This window comes from Anolis sagrei, chromosome 1, assembly GCF_037176765.1.
Source record: "Anolis sagrei isolate rAnoSag1 chromosome 1, rAnoSag1.mat, whole genome shotgun sequence".
Lineage (NCBI taxonomy): Eukaryota > Metazoa > Chordata > Lepidosauria > Squamata > Dactyloidae > Anolis > Anolis sagrei.
Window position 1 is genome coordinate 200,840,767 of NC_090021.1, and position 21,492 is coordinate 200,862,258.

Sequence of the window (21,492 nt, forward strand, 5' to 3'; positions counted from 1 at the left end):
AGCATGGCTGACAGAGACGATTTACTGATATTCCCCTTCCTCTGGTCTAGTCTAGAAGATTTGGGAACACTTGAGGCAGATCGAGTATGTATGTGTGTAGGTATAGGAAAGAAAGATATAGACTGTTTGTACAAACAGAAGTCCATTTACACTGCAGGGACTCCAAAGGGATTACAGTTATTTTCGAGGCAGTAAATGTCTCTTTGACAGTGTCCTACCTCATTGATTTTTTTCTCTCTTGTACATCAAATGGTTTGTGCATTTTCTCTATGATAGATAGTGCTGTCGGTGGAATATTTGTGCTCTACTGTCTTTCATTGACAAAAGAGAAATTATTTCCTCTTGAAAAATACACATTTGATTTTAGTAAAAATTGTATTTTAGGATTCTTTTAGGATTAGGATCAGAGCCTTTCACCTATATTGGTTTGCATGAGAGAAACAGGCTTCCATAAAACACCTGGATACTTACGTTTATCATAGATTACTCTTTCTATAAGGATTTTCTTTTCATTTACAGCATCTTTTTCTGTCAACCAATAAACTGATTTGAACTTACGGTATATAATATTGATCAGTTTTATACTCCTTTATAAGATTGTAATATTATGCCCACACATGAGAAAATAAGCCATATTGCTGGGACTTACTTCTGAGTGCTATAAATCACATAATAGCACTATTTTAGTCTGGGTTACTTACTTTCTTTGTAGCACAAATATTAGCTGCAGAGGAAACACATCCCAGTTAGGTTGGGATATTGTTTGTACGACTGCACTTTGTAACCATGGATAACAATTTGATGATTGGTGACAAATCACTGTTTTGTTGCACACACATAGTTCCATCATAAATATGAGAAACACAATAGTTTCCATTCCTTTGGTATCAGAGGAATTCTGTAGATAGTAGAATTCCTCTAGCTACCGGTTTGCTACCAGGCCCAATTCAAAGTGCTGGCTTTGGCCTATAAAGCCCTAAATGGTTCTGGCCCAACTTACCTGTCTGAATGTATCTCTCCTTATGAACCAGCAAGGACTTTAAGATCGCCTGGGGAGGCCCTGCTCTTGGTCCCACCTTCATCACAAGTACGTCTGGTGGGGACGAGAGACAGGGCCTTCTCAGTGGTGGCCCTTCGGCTATGGAACACCCTTCCTAGGGAGATTAGATCGTCTCCCTCCCTCTTAATGTTTCGAAGGCAAGTTAAAACATGATTGTTTGAGCAAGCGTTCACAAATGCAGAGTAGCCAATATAGGAAATCTAATGACTTGACAATGGAACTGGACAATGCTTAATAATAAGGAGACGCTAATGATGCTGTTTTTATTGCTCTTGTTGTGTTTTATACTGTTTAATATTTTAATCTATATTATGTTTTTATGTGTACTGATTTGTTGAAAACCGCCTTGAGTCGCCGATTGGCTGAGAAAGGCGGTATACAAATACAATAAATAAATAAATAAATAAACGCTTAAGAGGGATACTATTACCTTGAAAGAGAACAAGTGGGTGGCTCCGAAGTCCTTGCATATGTATGAACTTACTCTTGCCAAGGAGTTCTTGCATTGAGGCAATTCTGTGTTCTCCTGAGTTGTTGAAAGTCTAGCCAAACACACTTTGGCCATCTGAAACAGATCAGCAAGTGCCCTATCTGGTCAAGTCCATGGCATTTGTTGTCATTTTTGCAGCTGAGATAGAAAATCCCACACACTTCTCTCTAAAAACATCACTCATCACCTTCCATGAAACAACTATCAATTTCCTGTTGTTTTTGACACCTTAGGGTAGTGATGTCAAGCTTGTGGCCCTCTTGGTGTTTTGGGCTTATCCCATTGGATAAGCTGGCTACAAATTCTGGGAGTTGGAGGCCCAAACCTCTGGAGAGCCACAAGTTTGCTACCTCTCCGGGTCATTGGGCTTCCAGAAGAATATATCAATTTTAATTTTGTTTTACCCATTTTCTGTTTGTTTTTTTAAAATAAATAAATAAATCAATCAATTTGCTCTCTTTGTAATGAAAATAGCAAACCAGGGGATCTATGGAATAATTCATTTCTGACAAGCTTTCCACTTTCAGAATGAATGATATGTAGTAGTCTAATATTTACCAAAAAGTGAGACTATTTAAAGCCAAGTTAAGTCCATTACCTTGTCTAGAATTGCTAGATTTTAGTTTGACGTTGGCATAATGATGGTAGGGTGCTTCTTGTTGGCAAAGTTCCTATCTTCATTCAGTGAAGACTTTCATATGTGCACCTTGGAAAGCATTCCTGCAGAGAAGTGGCAGATACGCATAGAATGGATTTACAGCAAGGGTGATTCTGTAAAGATTGTGAGTAGCATCACTTCTATACAGAGTGCAGCTATAGGGATGGAAAAATGGAAAACATTACCCCTCCATATAAGAGTTCTGCCCCACTCCCTAAATTTTCTATCCATCTCCAAAGTTTTTTTTAAATTGTGTCAGAGGTGAACTGGAGTTGCTTCTGGCTGTCTGCAATGACGTTGCCTGTAGGAGGCTTCTCTCTTGTCCCTGCATGGGAAACTGGAGCTGACAGATGGGAGCTTGCCTCTTCTTGCAGATTCAAACTGCTGACCTTCAGGTCTTCGGATCAGCAGTTCAGCCAGGACAAGGGTTTAACCCATTGTGTCACCGCAGCTCCTATCTCCAAAGTGCAGGAAGATGGCAGTACTGGAGACCGTCAGGTCGCAGGTTCGAATCCAGGGAGAGCGCGGATGAGCTCCCTCTATCAGCTCCAGCTCCTCTTGCGGGGACATGAGAGAAGCCTCCCACAAGGATGATAAAACATCAAAACATCCAGGCGTCCTCTGGGCAACGTCCTTGCAGATGGCAATTCTCTCACACCAGAAGCAACTTGCAGTTTCTCAAGTCACTCCTGACATGACAAAAAAAAGGGGGGGGGGAGAAACGGTTCAATTTTCAGTGTCCTCATTGTCTTGAGAGTTTGCTTGTCTATTTTCTTTGGAAGTTTAAATTCTATTTACAGTTGCTCAACTGAAGTATTAAATTACTGCCATTCTAGAAATTTAGGGCTGAAGGAACATTTTCTTTGGAGAAGGCAAGAATCTTATGGGGGAGAAAATCCCTTCATATTGTTCTCTGCTCCCTGGAAGATACACGGATAAAATTTTATATTTCAAGCTTGAGTAAAGAAGAAATGCTTAGCTGCTTGAAAATTTTAGGTGCAGATCTTGAACTAGATCTGGGCTATAGTATACGGTCATCACAGCTAGTATAAACTAAATAATTAATGTTCCCTTTATGTCTTGATTTTCTGGGTGTACAGAATGGTGGCGTAACGCAGAGGTGCACTCACGTACCGGCGCAGCTTTCTTCCCACCACTTCTTGGAATTGCTCCTCTGTTTGCCCCTCCTGCTCAAAATCACGACTCCACTGCATTCCATTCAAGGACCACAGGAAAAAGTACTCGAGGAAATTTGGAAAAAGGTGAGTTCTCAATTTCTAATGTACGATATGCCACTGTCTGTTTTTACTGGATATGCGTATACACATGTGAACATATATATCATGGATGGGCCACTGTTAGGGGGTCAGGTTATCCCCCTTAGATGACCTCAAAGGGCTGAACCACCCACCACCTCCAACATCAGCTTGAGCTATGTACAAGCAAAATGCATTTAGTAAAAAAGAATCCCAAGCCCATCAATTTGTTTTGAATGGCCAGGACTGAGCAGAGATCAAGCAAATTTCATAGTCTTTCCTTACAAAATTCCACTCTGCGATACCTCAGACTTTATTTATTTTAGTTGTATAATTTCAGTTCGGGAATTATTCTATTGCTACAATAATTATCCAAAAACAAATCATAAATTCTTGGGTGCCTCATTACAGAACACTCAGGATCCACCTGTAGATCTAGATCTACTTTCTGCCCAATCAGTGTAAGAGAGCTTCAATATAATTTTCAGATGAAATATTATCAGGTTTGAAGTCACTGGGGAGGAGCAGGAGAGATGGAGTCCCCTGCCATTCCAAACATCCCTCTGGTCTCATTTCCTAGAGGAAGCCATTGATTGCTAAGGCCTGACTGAATACATATTTGTTTTCTGGTGGAGGAGATACAGTCTGTTCAGTAATATATTTACTCGAGGGACATAATTCTTCGCTATTTTTCCCCCAAAGGGAGCAATTTTCTTCCTGCTGTGAAAAAAGTAAAATTTTCAAAGACTATTCCCGGTTTGGAACTTACACACAAAATTAGCGCTTGATTATTTTTCCAAGAAAATTACCATTTTCTGCATGAAAATCAGTGTTCATGTATAGAAACATTATTTTCTACACCCAAAATACTGTTCTTTTTGCAGAATGTATTAAGTTGGGAATGTATTTGTCACAAAATTCATGCATGGGGATTCTCTAGGAAATATCACCTGTGCAAAAATTGTAACTATGTTCAAAACAGTGAAGATTTTAATTAGTGTAGAATTCTTCTCCTCTTCAGTGTTTCCCAAATGGTAATAATTTTTAATGTTTTTGAAAATCCCTTCATCCATAATTTACAAGCATTGTGTCATATACCCTTTTTTATTTAAGTATGCTGTTTATCCTTGTTCTTCTCAGGCCACTCCAGCTCAAAACTTCTAGTTTACAGGCATTAATATAATGGATTTCCTTGACTTTCAGGCCAAAATCCTCTTGATCCATTGTGCTAGTCCAAGGCCCCTTCTACACTGCCATATAATCCAATATCTGATCCTGGATTATCTGCTTTGAACTGGATTATCTGGCAATGTAGACTCATGTAATCCAGTTCAAAGCAGATAATCTGGGATCAGATCCTGGAATATAGGGTGGTGTAGATCCAACCTAACAAACAGTTACACTAGCCTAGTGCTTGTCTTTGCAGATTGTGCAGTGGCAGAAATGGAAGACAAAGAATGTCCTCAACCCTGCCACTGGCAAAAGAAACGACCCTGTCTGAGCAACCTATTTTTACAGTGTGTGCCTTCTGGGTGGGACTTGGAAATCAGGGAGACATATAGCATAGGTAATTTTCCAAGGCAGAGTACTCAGAACAATGGTTTTGAGGCACCTATCCAGATACAAGATATTGCAGTACCAAGGACTTTTTCTATTTGTCTTCAGTGCTGCTATGCCTGCAACCTTTTTGCTACTGCTGGCAGCATCGATCAACCCAATATACAGTTGGCCTTCCACTCTTGTGGGCTTGAGTCCTCCTGTGCAATGTTATGGTCAATTTCTACCGACAGAGGACCTAGAGATTCCTAGAGAGTTTTCCTCTCATGTTAAAGATTTTTTTTTAAATTGCAGCTTTCTCATTTTGGCAGAGGTCCTGGGACCCCAACCCCATGAAAGTGGAGGTTCTACTGTAGTTATGACAGACTAGTGCAGTGGTTCTCAACCTGCAGGTCCCCAGGTGTTTTGGCCTACAACTTTCAGAAATCCCAGCCAGTTTACCAGCTGTTAGGATTTCTGGAAGTTGAAGGCCAAAACATCTGGGGACCTACAGGTTGAGAACCACTGGACTAGTGCATCAACAGGATCCTGGCCTCTACTTGATGATGTGCATAAGGGTGCAAGAGCATAAATGCATTCACATATAATCATATTTTGGTCATCACTGTTAAAAGTGATCTTAGAGTCCATGACATTATTTCTTCAGCTTCCCATTCTGCATGTTTGTATATTTGCAATGTGTGGTCTTTGTTTTTCATACTGATTTTTTCAAAATGTCTTTATTCAACTAATGTTGGCAAAATTGCTTCTGTTGCTAATCGGATAATCTGACAATTTCCGCATGTCATCCGTTCCAAAAGAAGAACATGGTTTCATTTTAATGTATAGGTTTCACATACGAATGTGAAAACCTTTGGAATAATATTTCCCATTGCAGCCAGTTATGGGGCTCTGACTTGCTTTTGCCATTTGCCAAAGTTCCATCTCTAAAGATGACTGTATTGTTTTGAAGGTGTTAATGGATCAGTAAATGGGAACAGCACCACTTCAGTATCAAGCATCAGCACGGCTGCATTATCTACCACCACTGCAAGTTCTGCAGTACAGGCAAAAGTTATAACAGCAGGAGGAAGTCGCAAATGTAACCAGGAACAAAATAAAAATCAGATTCTGGAAGCCAGAGCTGACAAGATAAAAGACAAGGTAAGTGGGGAAATGGAAGAAATCACAATTTAAGGCAGTCATTTCTGTATAGTAAAGGAAATCTTTGTGCAAAGCCAGGCTACTGGCTGAACTTGTAACTTTGTGCAACCACTGGTAATATATATGGACCTTCGCAGTATCCTGGGAAAGTTGAGGGACATGTCTATGAATGGTATGAGAGTGTGCATGTTTATTTGGGGCCATTAGTTGTATATAAGATGTGTCTCACACACACAGTTTGAACTGGATCTGGTATTGAAAGAGTATTAACAGGGGTACCTTTTAATTTGACTGATACATTGGAATGTTCAACTGGAGATATATATATATATATATATATATATATATATATATATGTGTGTGTGTGTGCTCTGTGCATAATTAGTACCTTAAAAACAAAAGAACCAACAAACGAAATTACACCAAATTTGGCAACAGAACGTCTCACAACACAAGGAGTGATCATCACTCAAAAAATTATGATTTTGTCATTGGGGAGTTGTAGTTGCTGGGATTTATAGTTCACCTACAATCAAAGAGCATTCTGAACTCCATCAACGATGGAATTGAACCAAACTCGACACACAGAACACCCATGACCAACAGAAAATACTGGAAGGGTTTGGCGGGCATTGACCTTGAGTTTGGGAGTTGTAGTTCACCTACATCCAGAGAGCACTGTGGACTCAAACAATGATGGATCTGGAGCAAACTTGGCACAAGCACTCAATACGCCCAAATATGAACACAGATGGAGTTTGGGGGAAATAAACCTTGACATTTGGGATTTGTAGTCACTGGGATTCACAGTTCACCTACAATCAAACAGCATTCTGAACCCCACGAACGACAGAATCGGGGCAAACTTCCCACACAGAACCCTATAATTCCCTTCATCAGGGCAAGAAAACGTAATCAAAGCCCTCCTGACAAAGAGCCATCCAGCCCTAGATATAGATAGATAGATATGATTCACACAGAGATATAGTATCATAGATTTGAAAGGGACCCTTAAAGAAGGACAATGATATCTTGCATGGTCCAGGGTGGGCAAACCAGACAATCCCCACATCAACACTGACAAAGAAACAGCAATAAATACTGTTTACACACAAGCATAAAGAAAATACATATATTAGAAGTCAACACTTTCTCATTACTTTATTTTCCAGATCAACAGACTGGGCCACAGCAATGCGTGGCAGGGGACAGCTAGTAATATATATATATATATATATATATATATATATATATATATTGCAGTTGGATGCTGATTGGCTTGTGGTGATCTGCAGTATGTGCTCACTTAATGAGGTGTAAGCTGCTCTCAGGAGGCCCTGGCTCCAAGAAAACATGGAGAGGTTGTACCTGTCACCTGTCACCTGTCACCTGCTTTTTAGACTGATACTTGTCAGGGACACACCTCTTTCCATACAAGATATTTGAGCATATGGAAAGGCTCTTCTCCTGTGAGCATGGAAAGAGAGAAGATGTCTTCTGAGAGTTAGTTAGTTAGATAGCTAGGCCCTGATTTACTTTCCTATTTAGTAATGTACTTCTTTGAATAAAGTTTTTAATAACTTTTAGCACTTGACTGTGCTCCTGCCGGAGCCCAATCACTCTGCTACTATACTCAAGAAGCTTCTGAACTGCTGCTGTTGCTGGTTTACATTTTCAAATGCTTTTTCCTTTTTGAAGATTACCCCAACAAGGAATATACCTTTCTGTTTTTATTGAAGTGTAAACAGAAATTCATTCCAGACCTTACATACAAAACTGCATCAGATGTATTGTGTTTGGATGTGTGCCTGCATTCAGTATGCACATGGGGGTCGTGTGTGTGGAATATGTGTGTGGACACTGACTCCATGCAATTCTAATCACTTTCCGTGGCTTCATGTCTAATCTTTGATACGTAGACTATGTACGGCACATGCATCATAATAATGTTTATCCCCACTAGATATGATAGGGATGACAACAAAGGTAGGTTGATGTTATGGCATGCAAATAGTAGTAATTGCATAGCCCTGTGCCCATGTTCATGGTCTCCCAAATTTAATAAATAGAGGTTTGAAGGAGCTGGATGGTTGAGACATTTCTTTTGGAAATATTACACTAGATCAGTGTGAAAAACAGTAAAACATTTCACAATCTCTATTTCATTTTGCATCAGTTTGGCATAGCAGATAATAATCCTAATTTTACAGATGGGGAACTAAGTCTGAGAAGTACTGAATTTCCCAAAGGTACATGAGAAAATCATGGTAGAAGCAGGATCTAAATGTAGATTGTTTTGGTTCAAATCCAACTCTGTCCAATAGGAAACTGAAATACATCTGAAGATATGTCTGAAGATTTTTGATACCTGTGTTTTGGGAGGAAGATAAGGTATTGAATAAATAACTGGTAATAGTTGTGAAGGGCCCCCTGGTGGTGCAGCAGATTAAACCGCAGAGCTGCTGAACTTGCTGACGGAAAGATTGGCGGTTCGAATCCGGGGAGTGGGGTGAGCTCCCACTATTAGCTCCATCTTCTGCCAACCTAGCAGTTAGAAAACATGCAAATATGAGTAGATAAATAGGTTCCACTTCAGGGGAAACCTTTACCTTTACCTTAATAGTTGTGATCCTGAGAGCTGAGTGTTTTATACAAAAATAGATTTTAAGAAAGCACTAAGCCCTTTCCTTTTTCTTCTAGAAACCCAGAAAGAAAACAGTGGACAGTTCCAGCAACAGTGAAAGTGATTCTGGCTCCTCTTCAGACACCTCCAGCGAAGGCATTAGTAGCAGTGACTCGGACGATCTCGAAGAAGATGAAGAAGAAGAGGAAGATCAAAGTGCGGAAGAAAGTGAGGATGACGACTCTGACTCAGAGAGTGAAGCACAGCAAAAAAATAAGAACAAGGTGTGGTCAAACTGGACATTGCCTTAATTTTTTTTTTACTGCCATGCAAGTAGTTTTAGGTGGCTGGCGGTGGCCCTGGATGTGGTGGCATATATTTTGAAAGAAGTCAGTCTTGCTCATTTCTGTTGGAAACCTCCCTGAGTCCCTTGGGGAAATAGGGCGGTAAACAAAATATTATTATTATTATTATCATTAGCATCATCATCATTATCATTATTATTTGAAACACAGCAAGATGAGTCCGCAGCAGACAAGATCACTCTGCTGGCTGTTGTATTGGATCACACATCGGACACTTGTCTAGGACAGTGTGATGTATGGGTGAATAATGCATGTAGATCCCAGTAAGGTGATCTTCTGCAGCTGGCAGATGGTAATTTTGTCAGCACTGATTGTGTTTAAGTCCAGGCCAAGGTCTTTAGGCACTGCACCCAGTCTGCCGTTCACCATTGGGACCACCTTTACTGGCTTGTGCCAGAGTCTTTGCAGTTCGATCTTTAAATCCTCATATGTCAGCTTTTCATTATTATTATTATTATTATTATTATTATTATTATTATTATTATTATCCTAATCATCATGCTAATTGTATCTCAACAATGGGAACAGAAATAGTATGATCACATACTAGAGACTTGACACTCAATATGTAAGCAGAAAAGGAAATACACAGTTTTTTCTCTCAAGACCAGTGGTTCTCAACCTCTGGGCCCCTAGGTGTTTTGGCCTTCAGCTCCCAGAAATCCCAGCCAGTTTACCAGCTGTTATCATTTCTGGGCGTTGTAGGCCAACACATCTGGGGACCTACAGGTTGAGAACCACTGCTCAAGACCCTAATAGAAAATGAACCTTAACCGAGGCCCCTTCTACACTTTCCTATGCAGTCCAGATTATCTACTTTGAACTGGCTTATATAGCAGTGTAGACTTATATAATCTAGCTCAAAGCAGATATTGTGTATTATTTGCTTTGAAAATCTGGATTATATGGCAGTGTAGAAGGGGCCTGAGTTGTTACACAGGCTGGAGTGGGAATGGAGATTCTGCATGGCATTTAAGTCCCAAAAGTAGATCTAACATTAATTGCCTGACTTCTATTAATGAGCTTTCAAATTTTAAATAGCCGCTAGGAGGAAAGGTGCATGATTTTAATGCATTTATCTACTTGATTTATACCATACTTTTCTCTGACAAATGGGATTCAAGGTGGCTTACAATAAAGTAATATAAATAGAATCGACACTGGAAAAATTAAAACAAATTAAAAGTTGAAGATACAATTTAAAAGCGTGCCAGTAGAAGAAAAATGAAGATTTAATCTGGTTAAAGAGCCCTTCAAACCTGTTGTTGCAGTAGTGGAAACAGCCTGGCAAGAGGGACAGCCTACAACAATCATAGCCAGGACTATGGGGCTCAGGTTTATACTTTCTTCCAGTATTGTGCTGGTGAACAAAATTACCCCACTTCGGCTACTGTTAAGCCCCCTTTTCACTGCCATATGCAATCAAGATTATCTGCTTTGAACTGGATTATATGGCAGTGTAGATTCATATAATCCAATTCAAAGCAGACAATGTGGATTATCTACTTTGATAATCTGGATTATATAGCAGTATAGAAGGGCCCTTAGTCTTGAGAGGGAATCATCTATTGATGTCAGCAGAAGCTTCCCTTCAGAAGTTATACCAATGTGGTTTAGGGGAATTATCTTCTTTGGATAACATTGTGTCATGTAAGCCTCAAAACACTCAGCCTGTCCCTTGCCCACTCCTCCTGACTTCATCCATGACCCCTTCTACGCTGCCATATGATGCAGATTATCAAAACAGGTAATCTAGATTTTATATGGCAGTATAGAAGGGGCCCATATCTCTAAAATCTGGCATGCAGGCATGTAAATAATATCATGTCTAGTTTGGGTGGTTTTGCTTTAGATAAAAAGGCCCCTTCTACACTGCCATATAATCCAGATTATCAAAGCAGATAATCCACATTGAACTGCTGGATTATATGAGTCTACACTGGATTATATAAATCTACACTGCCATATAATCCAGTTCATGTAAATGCAGATTACAGCATTTACATGCATTCAATGCTTTTACAATCATATACAATGAGACTAACAAAAAGGCAGAGGCTATATGATATTGTTGCTGCATTGATCAGAGGAAGAAACACGACTAAGGCCCCTTCTACACTGCCATATCATCCAGATTATCAAAGGATTATATGAGTCTACACTGCCAGATTTTTATTTTTTGTCATGTCAGGAGAAACTGCAAGTCGCTTCTGATGTGAGAGAAATGGCCGTCTGCAGGGACGTTGCCCAGGGGACGCCCGGATGTTTTGATGTGTTACCATCCTTGTGGGAGGCTTCTCTCATGTCCCCACATGAGGAACTGGAGCTGATAGAGGGAGCTCATCCGTGCTCTCCCTGGATTCGAACCTAAGACTTGTTGGTCTTCAGTCCTGCCAGCACATGGGTTTAACCCACTGTGCCACTGGGGACTCCCACTGCCAGATAATCCAGTTCAAAGCAGATAATCTGGGTTTTATATGGCAGTGAAGAAGGTTTGGAAAAAAGACAAAATGACAACACACGTGGGATTCTCAACTCCATATAGAAATTTATTGTTTTTGTAATATTACTTCCCCGATAAACGGCTAGATTGGGAACAAACGTTGTTGTTTTCCTCTTGCTAAAACAGCACAGTGCAATCTTGTGCATATTGATCCAGACCTATTGCATTCAGTGAGATTTGCTCTCAGTTCCTTGTGTATAGTGTTGAAGACTTTAACATCACAATAGAGAACCCGAGTGTCTCATACGTCTTGGCAAGTGAATTCTAGGCAGAAGGGCCATTTCATTTTGTCACAAACTGGGGAGAATAGGAAATAGATATCAGGCCAAAGCAGCAAGATGAGTCCCGAAGGCTGAGATGTCCTGAAGAGTTGCCATGGCTACTGAATTCTGTTTACGGCCGCTTTTCTTCCTCACTTAGCAGTTGACGCTGCCCAGTAGCCGGTGGCCAGAATGCAAGGCTCAATGTTCCGTTAGGGCCATCGAGCGGCATCGATTCGAAAGTAACTGAATTTTTCAAAGCAGATTGGTTTATTTTCCCTTCCCAACCTTCACGTCACGTACTAACAGAACCTTACAGGACCTCAGCTGAAGGAGATCGATTGTAAGGTTATTTTGAAATTATTATAATATAAATACGTTATCATTCAAGTGCATGCTTGTTAAAAGTGTCCCAGTGTGCTGTTACTGCACTGGGAACAAATTAGCCACTCATTATAATGCTTAAAACATTGATTGGATGTTCAGTTTTCTCTTGTTTAGTTCAGTGTTTACTTCCGTTCTTTTGTATTATATATATATATATATATATATATATATATATATATATATATATATACACTAGCTATACCTGCCACGGATTGCTGTGGCCAACCTTCCCTCCCTCTTTCTCTCCTTCTTTCTTTCTCTCCGTCCTTCCTTCCTTCTCTCCTTCCTTCCTTCTCTTCCTCTTCCCTTCCTTACCCCCTTTTCTTTCACTTCTTCTTTTTCCCCTTTCTTCTTTCTCTACCTATTCTTGGACTGCAACTCCCAGCAGTCCTGATCGATCTATCTACCTACCTGTCTATCTCTATCTAATCTATCTATCTGGAGGATTGCTGGGAGTTGCAGTCCAGGAATAGGAAATTGGAAATATGCAGGGATTGGGATGCTCTCAAAGAAATCCAAGGATTTGGATCATCCTCCTCTCCTAAAGGGTCTGTTCTAGGGGATGCTGGGAGCTGAAGTCCAGAAGAGAGCGTGGATGTGCTATTTTGTGTTTTGTTTGCCAGGGGAGTCGTTTTTGCACATGTGCAGTAGCATCTTTTTGCTGTTTTGGCTTTTTAAGTACCTTCCGCTGTGTTTTTCAGTGTTTGTATGAATGATGGTCACTCATTGGCCTGATAGGTGTATTGTGTCCAAATTTGGTGTCAATTCGTCCAGTGGTTTTTGAGTTATGTTAATCCCACAAACAAACATTACATTTTTATTTCTATAGATACACACACACACGCACACACTACAAACAAAGTTAAAAACTTGGCATTATACTAAATTTCTTTTAACCAGAAGCTGGCCACTTGGAGTGCCTCTGGTGTTTCTATAAGAAGGTCTTCCATTGTGCATTTGGTAGGGCTCAGGCTGCATTGGACTGTGGTTTGCTCTTCTCTACACTCGCATGTAATGGACTCTACTTTGTAGCCCCCTTTCTTAAGGTTGGCTCTGCTTCTCGTGCTGTCTGTTCAGTGCCTTCCAATTTGCCCAATCTTCTTGATTCAAAGCAGATAACCTGAGATCAGATCCTGGGATATAGGGCAGTGTAGCTTCAGCCTTATATAGCCAGTAACCTTCTGAAATTTCCTGTTTTACATATACATTAAATGTACTGGAGCTCTCTTATTTGAAAAAAAAGAGAACATACTAATGTAAAGATAAAGGTTTTCCCCAACTCTAGGGGGTGGTGCTCATCTCCATTTCTAAGACGAAGAGCCAATGTTGCCTGCAGACACCTCCAAGGTCATGTGGCCAGCATGACGGCATGGAGTGCCGTTAACTTTCCCACAAGAGTGGCACCTATTGATCTACTCACACTTGCATGCTTTCGAACGGCTTGGTTGGCAGAAGCTGGGCCTAACAGTGGGAGCTCACCCCGCTCCCCGGATTCAAACTACTGACCTTGTGGCAAGTTCAGCAGCTCAGCGGTTTAACCTGATGTACCACCAAGAAAGCAGTAATACTACAAAGGGCCCTTCCACACAGCCATATAGCCCAGAATATCAAAGCAGATAATCCACAATTATCTGAGTTCACATTGCCATATAATCCAGTTCAATGTGGATTTGTGTATTTTATACAGCTGTGTGGAAGGAGCCATGGAAGCACAATGTTATTAGATAGATAGAGATATAGATAGAGATACCGATGTAGATGTAGCTTAAACTGCACAGCTACATTCTAGTACTGCAACTAACATCAAACCTATATCAAAGCATAAACAAAACAGACATGAACATACATATATAAAAATACACTAACAAACCAATTCTATGAACCCTACCCTCACTATCTGATGGCTTTTATCCCTTATTCTCCTCTTCCTTTAAATTGATATTATAAAACCACACTTACAGATTATAGTACCGCACGTCTACATTTGGAGACTCTCTTCGGATCTATCAGTTGACAGTTGCCCCATTGTTGTTGTGAAAAGGCAGGAATAAAATCCTAGTCTTTCTAGAAATCAATCAAAGAGTTTCTCTTTAATCAGCAGAATCAGTTTGCCAATCTCAGGCTCCTTCTCCACTGCCATACAATCCAGATTATCAAAGCAGTTAATCCACATTATCCACTTTGAATTGTATTATTTGAGTCTACACCGCCATGGAATCATGTTCAAAGCAGATCATCTGGATTTTATATGGCGGTATAGATAGGGCCTTAGTCGTTCATTATAATCCTTACAAGATTGTCTGGCTCTTCAGTTTTATCTTTGTTGTTTATCCAGTATTTTGTATTTTCTATATATGGCATAAAGGTGTGTGTGTGTGTTAAACAATTTAGTCGAATGCAAATTACAATCCAGGTCTTTTTTCCCCAGGTGCTCATGCATAGTGGACCAGACATGAAAGCGGATGGACAAAAGCCCCCGGAAAAGCCCCCGGAAAAGCGCCCGCACCAGCCAATACCTCTTGTGTCTGACAGCCAGACTCACCCGTCATTCCAGTCCCAGCAGAAGCAGCCTCAGGTTTTGTCACAGCAGCTTCCCTTTATTTTCCAAAGCTCTCAGGCAAAGGAGGAATCTGTGAACAAACACACAAGCGTAATACAGTCTACGGGATTGGTGCCCAATGTGAACCCTTTGTCTTTGGTAAATCAAGCCAAAAAGGAAACTTTCTTAAAACTTATAGTTCCTTCTCCTGATCTACTCAAGGCAGGGAATAAAAATACCTCTGAAGAACCTAGCCCATTGACCATTGATGTAAGATCAAACCGGGTAAGAATTCCTCAGTCTTTATGCTGCGCTTTTTTCCTATGGGGAAGGATTAATGTTTCATTTTAGATTTTATGGCAGCCATTATCCATGATAGATTCGCCTTAAGTCAGAAATAATTTGAAAGCACACAACGGCAATCTTGGAATATACAAACACTGTATGAGCCGTTTTGATTCCGCATAGTTAAAGTTTTAAAAGTCTGTAGCTGTCTTTACAAATGTAATGGAGTTTAGATTGGCTAATGATGTCATGTTAGCATATAATTTTAAATGTTTTTTAAATGTCCATGAGACATCTGCAACAGTGACCTCATACAATCAATATAGTAAGCATTATTTCAATAAAAATCAACCACTATGATCTTCTGGTTGGCATGTCGAACTTGGACTTTATAATCAAATCTTGGACAAGGGCTTTATAGTCAAATCTCCATTCAGTTGTGAAATTTAGCTGTTTTGTTCTAACTTACCTTGTTTTGTAAGGACAGAGTGGAGTGAATAGGTAGAGTGTTATCTGTTTCCTTGAATTCTTTGGGGGAATATGTGGAACGAAAGGTTATAATACATTGTGCCCTGGTTCCAGAGAACATATAATTTTTGTTGTATTGGAGGAGCTTGCTTTTTCCACCCCCTCCTACTTCCCTCTGTTGTGATTAAAAGGGTCCATGGCCTTCTATCAATAGAGCTGATTTTCTTTAAGCACTAATACAGTGGTTCCTAACGTTTTTTTGACCAGGGTCCACTTGACCAGGACCCTCTTTGACCAGGGACCACTTTCCAACATTAGTACCAAAAGGAGTGGGGCTGGTCAGCTCTGCGGAAAGGAGTGGAAGTAAAATATAATTAATTAAATAAATAAATAAAGAGGAAGGAGGTTCGCGGACCGGATTTTCGTTCTCATGGCCCACAGATTGGGAACCACTGTTCTAATACCATCTGAGAGTATATTATCCTATATGAGCACTGGGGCCACAACTCTCCACTGGTACAACAACATTCATTCATTTTCTGTCCCCATGCTCATTTCTGGTTTCTGGGTGTTTAGTCTGCAAAGCACTTTAACTGTTTGTCTCTCCTGCTATATATATACTCTAGTAAATTCCCTATTTAACGTGTGTATCAAATGCAATCCAGCTCTCTTAAAATCTAATAACATAGCCATTTCCTTGTTAATTTTCATAACTTTCAAAGTGCCAAGCAACATATTGCTGGAATTATTCAGTGTGGAGAGCATATGGTTTCTGAACTATTAACATAAAAAGGGCCTCCCTGGGCTAAAGTCAAAAGCAAAGGATAGAGTTTGTTCTAAATCCAAGAAGGAAGCTGGGTGAAACTCTATTTCACACAGCAGTTAAACACCAATTAATTCCATATCTGTGGGCGGTATCATAGTTTCCAAGGTACCAAATATATGTATATTTTTTGCTTCAGTTGCAAAGAAACATACAGCTTTCACACCAGTAGAGTTTTGAAGAAAGGAATGGAACTCCATAACTATTAAAGTGTTTTTGCCTCAGAACTATAGAAACACCTAGACCTAAGCTATATATCTATGTTATTTCCCTATCTGAATGCCTCTGCACACTTGTGCACATTTTCCTGTAACCAAATATTTTGGGAAATTGGGCAGCAAGCACAAAAGTAGAAATTTGTGGAAGGTGCGTTATATGTTTCGAATCTTCCTTTACCTGCAGCAAAAGCCCAGTGACTTACTTTGGGTAAAGTATCTTACCTATAGCTGCAACAAGTGTGGTGTAAGTAAGAGGAAATACCAAGAAAAACCCTGACATCTTTTCCTTGGCTTTTACTACAAATGTAGTTTGGGATAAAATACGCAACCCAGAAAGAGGCAGAAGAAGCCACCACTAGTTCTGTCACACATTCATGTTATTAGGTGATGGACATACTAAGCCCTGTGAATTTAATACCATGAAGCCATTAAAAATAAATGCAGGTGTTAGGGTCTTGGAAATAAGTGTGCTTTTTGTTGCTGTGTTTAGACTAGGTTCATGGGAATAAATTAAGAACTCATTAAGATAGTTTATAAATCTCTGCCATCACAAAGTATAATTGATTGACTGATTGACTGATTTCATGTTCAGCCTCTCTCCCTAAACAGGATCCAAGAAGATTTATAACAAATGAAAGCCAAGTTCAGCTAAAAAACTGTGATTGAGACTCTAGATCAGCTACTTAGTTAAGTATACTTTACTGAAGTATACTTGAGTAGTATCTCCTATCCCAATCCTTGCCTATTAAATAATTTAAGGAATATGTAGGAATCCTAAAGGACCACCAATTCTGACTTACTGGGTATTAGCTTCTGTGAGTGATAGGATAGGGCTCTGATCTCCTGCAGATTGGGGTAAAGTGGACTAATGTATCCGCCCCGCCTCATGAGCAATCTCTAGCGCAAGAAAGAATTGCGAGAGAGATCCTGCTTCTGATTGTCACACTGAAGGCTGCTCATCAGAGTGGTTTGAAACTTCAGTCCCCTCGACCCTGGTTCACAGGGGAACAGACCCCCATTACTCGCAATGGCAGATATCCAGTAAGTCAGTATTGGGGGACTTTATAATCCTACAATAGTCTTCATCTATTGAATATTAACTATGAATCTCAATTAATTCCATCCTATTACCAATACTATAACAATTACAAATAAATAGATGAACAATGTGATTAAAACAGAGTTAAAACCATTTAAAGCACATTTAAAACAGAATAAAACGGATAAAAGCATAACCTATTCTGTTTTGTTGTTTATTTGTTCAGTCACTTCCAACTCTTTGTAACCTCATGGACTAGCCCACGCCAGAGCTCCCTGTCAGCTGTGGCCTCCCCCAGCTCCTTCAAGGTCAAGCCAGTCACCAAGTATACCATCCATCCATCTCGCCCTTGGTCGGCCCCTGTTTCTTTTTCCTTCCATTTTCCTCAGCATCATTGTCTTCTCTAAGCTTTTCTATCTTCTCATTATGTGGCCAAAGTACTTCATCTTTGCCTCTAATATCCTTCCCTCCAGTGAGCAGTTGGGCTTCATTTCCTGAATTATGGACTGGTTGTAGCTTCTTGCGGTTCAAGACACTCTCGGAATTTTCCTCCAGCACCCTAGTTCCTTCACTCAGCCTTCTTGCATCCATAGGTTATTCTGTTAAACCACATAAATTAAGAGCTAGAGATCTGCCTAAATAAAAAGGCCTTTAGGTTCTTGTGGGTTTTTTCGGGCTATAGAGCCATGTTCTAGAGGCATTTCTCCTGACGTTTCGCCTGCATCTATGGCAAGCATCCTCAGAGGTTGTGAGGTCTGTTGGAAGTAGGAAAAATGGGTTTATATATCTGTGGAATGGCTGGGGTGGGACAAGGAGCTCTTCCCTGCTGCAGTTAGGTGTGAACGTTTAGCTGATCACCTTCATTAGCATTTGAAGGCCTGCCTGAGCCTGGGAAAATCTGTTGCAAGGCAGACCTACAGGACATAAAAATGGCCCCGGGGAGTGTCCTGCCTGAAGGCTGTTTTTCCCATCCCTGCATAAAGCTTGCCTAATGTTTTCACTATCAAAATGCTTATGCTAGTTTACTTACATCTGATTCCTAAATCCTACATTATTTCAGATGTAAGCCTTCATTGATCATAACACAGTCTGCTTCCAGGTAAACAGGATTGGTCTTGTATCTTTTCTACCGTTGTATTTAACCCCTGTAAGCATTAGCATGGCTCAAGTAAATCTGATTTTCTGTTAACATATCTCTATCCTTTTCTTGTTCATATAGCAAACATTTTATAGAATGAAAGAGAATATCTTCTTTTCTTCCTACAACGATTCTAGAATTATTCTAGATTATTCTAATCTTTGGCGATTCATATTTTAAGGTAGCTTCCTTGACCACACAACAATGTATACAAATCCCATGGAAAACCATTTTGGATCAGATGGAAGACAGCATTCTGTTCCTCTAGTGGCCAAATAAATGTGTTTGGAAAGCTGTCAAGGAAGCCATGAATGACTTTCCTACTACAGTTCTTCATAAATTGGTATCAGGAGGAATGGTGCCTTTGACGTGGAAGGTGGCATACAGTCATTGTATTCATTATAGCTGCTACTCCTCAAACACCTTACCTTCAATGATGTCCACCATCCATTTAAACTTAGTGTTTCAGTTCCAGATTGCTAAAGACATGTCCCATAGTAATATTTTGTTATACCTTTGGTTGTCTTTTGTGTTTGTCTGCAGGAACAGTACAAACAAACATTTTCAGCACAGTTGAAGAAACAACACGAATCATCAAAGAACCTGAAGAAGGTTATCACAGCATTATCAAGTCCAAAGCCAACCAGTTCATCACCAGCTCATCAAAAACACACCTCTTTAGAAAACAACCATTCTAATCCTTTCTTGACCAATGCACTTTTAGGCAACCATCAACCCAATGGAGTTATTCAGAGTGTCATTCAGGAAGCTCCTCTAGCACTTACCACCAAATCCAAATCCCAAACCAAGGTCAATGAAAATGTATCTACTTCCAGCAACATAACCTTTTCCTCACCAGTAAATTTAAGTACGTGTGGGAAAAAGATATCAAGCAACCGGACACCCGTGATGTCTTCTACCTCTCCTGTATTACCTGGCCCAGCAAAGGAAAAGACAGTCAGCAATAATACAATAACAACAGTAAAAACACAACACAACCATCCTTCAGGAAAATCAGTAGTTGAACAGTTCAGAGGAACGGATTCAGACATTCTTAGCAGTAAAGATTCCGAAGATTCAAATGATGAAGATGATGACGATGACGACGACGATGAGGATGAAGATGAGGATGACGAAGATGAGGATTCTGATGATAGTCAATCAGGTTTATTTAATTTAAAGAAACTTTATTAATTGCTTAAACTCAGCTTTCAAATGTCATCTTCCCACCTGAAAATTTTAAGAAGTCATGTAGCAGCATACTTAGGGTTACAAAATAATGCTTTTTTGTTAGTAGATTACTCTTTGGGGATAAAGAAAGAGTTATGAAAGTGTCATTTGATTGAGTGAGGGGTAATGAATACGTGCCAAAGCACACAGATATTTCTTATTAGTCAAGTACGAATATACAACAGTACTTTTCTAATTTTGTTCTTCAATTATTTATAATTTATGAAAACATTTCTGTCCTGCCCTTTATCACAGAATCTCAGAGAGGCAAACAGTTCAAAACAATGAAGGAAGGAATGCTTCAAGGAAGCAATGAGTAATTTTAACAGTTTTCTTCCTGCTGCAAGAAAGTCTTTAAAAACCATACAGTTTTCACAGCCTGTTTGAAATCTGATGTGTATTCTATACTTTATTCACAGGTGGTAATTTGTGGACAGAAAATAACATTTTCTGCACAGGAAATTGTATTTCTGTACAGGAGTATTATTTTCTTCATTGAAAACAATATTTAGACACACAATTTTCTGAGCAGAAAATTGTATTTTCTGCCCAACGAAATCATGGATAATTTTTGCACTGAATTGTTCTGTAAAGATTCTCATTAGTTCAGATTTCTTATTGTGAGTCTTCTGATACCGAAAAAGCTCTTTTTGGATCAGTTTTGAATATTTTAAAATCATTTATATCCTTGTCTTGAAAACTTGAGATGAAAGAGATAAGCAAGGAGGGACCGAGGGGTTAGTTTAAATGATTTGACTACAATAGTTTACATGAGTAGAAAAAGTTTCATTAATGAGGACTTAATTCAGATAGACATTGATTGGAGCAGGGTGTTAGAATTACTAACATTATATTGCAAAAATTTGTTTCGTGTTTAAAACCTGTGATGGTTAAAACCTAATCAGAAGTTTATTACTATTAAGATAAGTAAATCTTACAGGTAAGAATATATAAGGTTTCAGCTAATGCTTTAAGATTGATTTCAGTGTATCAGTCTTATAGGTCCCAGAAAGGTATCAGCGTTTTAATTAAAATTGGTGAGGACTCCAAAATCTTAAATTTTACTCAAAGTGATAAAAACAAGAGGTGGCATGTTTTGCACTAATTTTAATTTCTGAATTATTGTCAGTTGTTGAAGAACTGCAATCTGTAAACTTGAAGCACAATTTTTGCACAGCTTCTGATCTACTTGTAAGTTCTCAAGTCCAAACATTTCAGACATAGATGGTGCCCAGTCTTTAGTGTTTTCCTAAGACTAAAGAGAATAATAGGTTTCTCAAATGGCATGTTAACTATATATGATATATTGTTGAAAAGCTGTGGGGTTTGTCTTGCTGGGTCATTAGTTGCAGGGTTTGATCTTTAGCCAGAAAAGAGATCCTTAATGTGTTGTTGTAGGTTTTTCAGGCTGTATGGCCATGTTCTAGAAGCATTCTCTCCTAACATTTGC

The 21,492-nt window shown here is 39.5% G+C and overlaps 1 protein-coding gene across 20 annotated transcripts in view; it reads left to right on the plus strand.

Moving 5' to 3' along the window:
* The window catches only part of BAZ2B (bromodomain adjacent to zinc finger domain 2B), a 248,607-nt gene that overhangs the window by 170,626 nt on the left and 56,489 nt on the right, over positions 1-21,492 (plus strand). For all 20 annotated transcript variants that reach the window (XM_060777651.2, XM_060777489.2, XM_060777576.2 and 17 more), the window contains 5 exons: positions 3,309-3,470; positions 5,974-6,164; positions 8,865-9,071; positions 14,731-15,126; positions 19,356-19,977. In XM_060777651.2, coding sequence (XP_060633634.2) covers positions 3,309-3,470; positions 5,974-6,164; positions 8,865-9,071; positions 14,731-15,126; positions 19,356-19,977 — 1,578 coding nt within the window. The remainder of the gene's footprint in view (positions 1-3,308; positions 3,471-5,973; positions 6,165-8,864; positions 9,072-14,730; positions 15,127-19,355; positions 19,978-21,492) is intronic.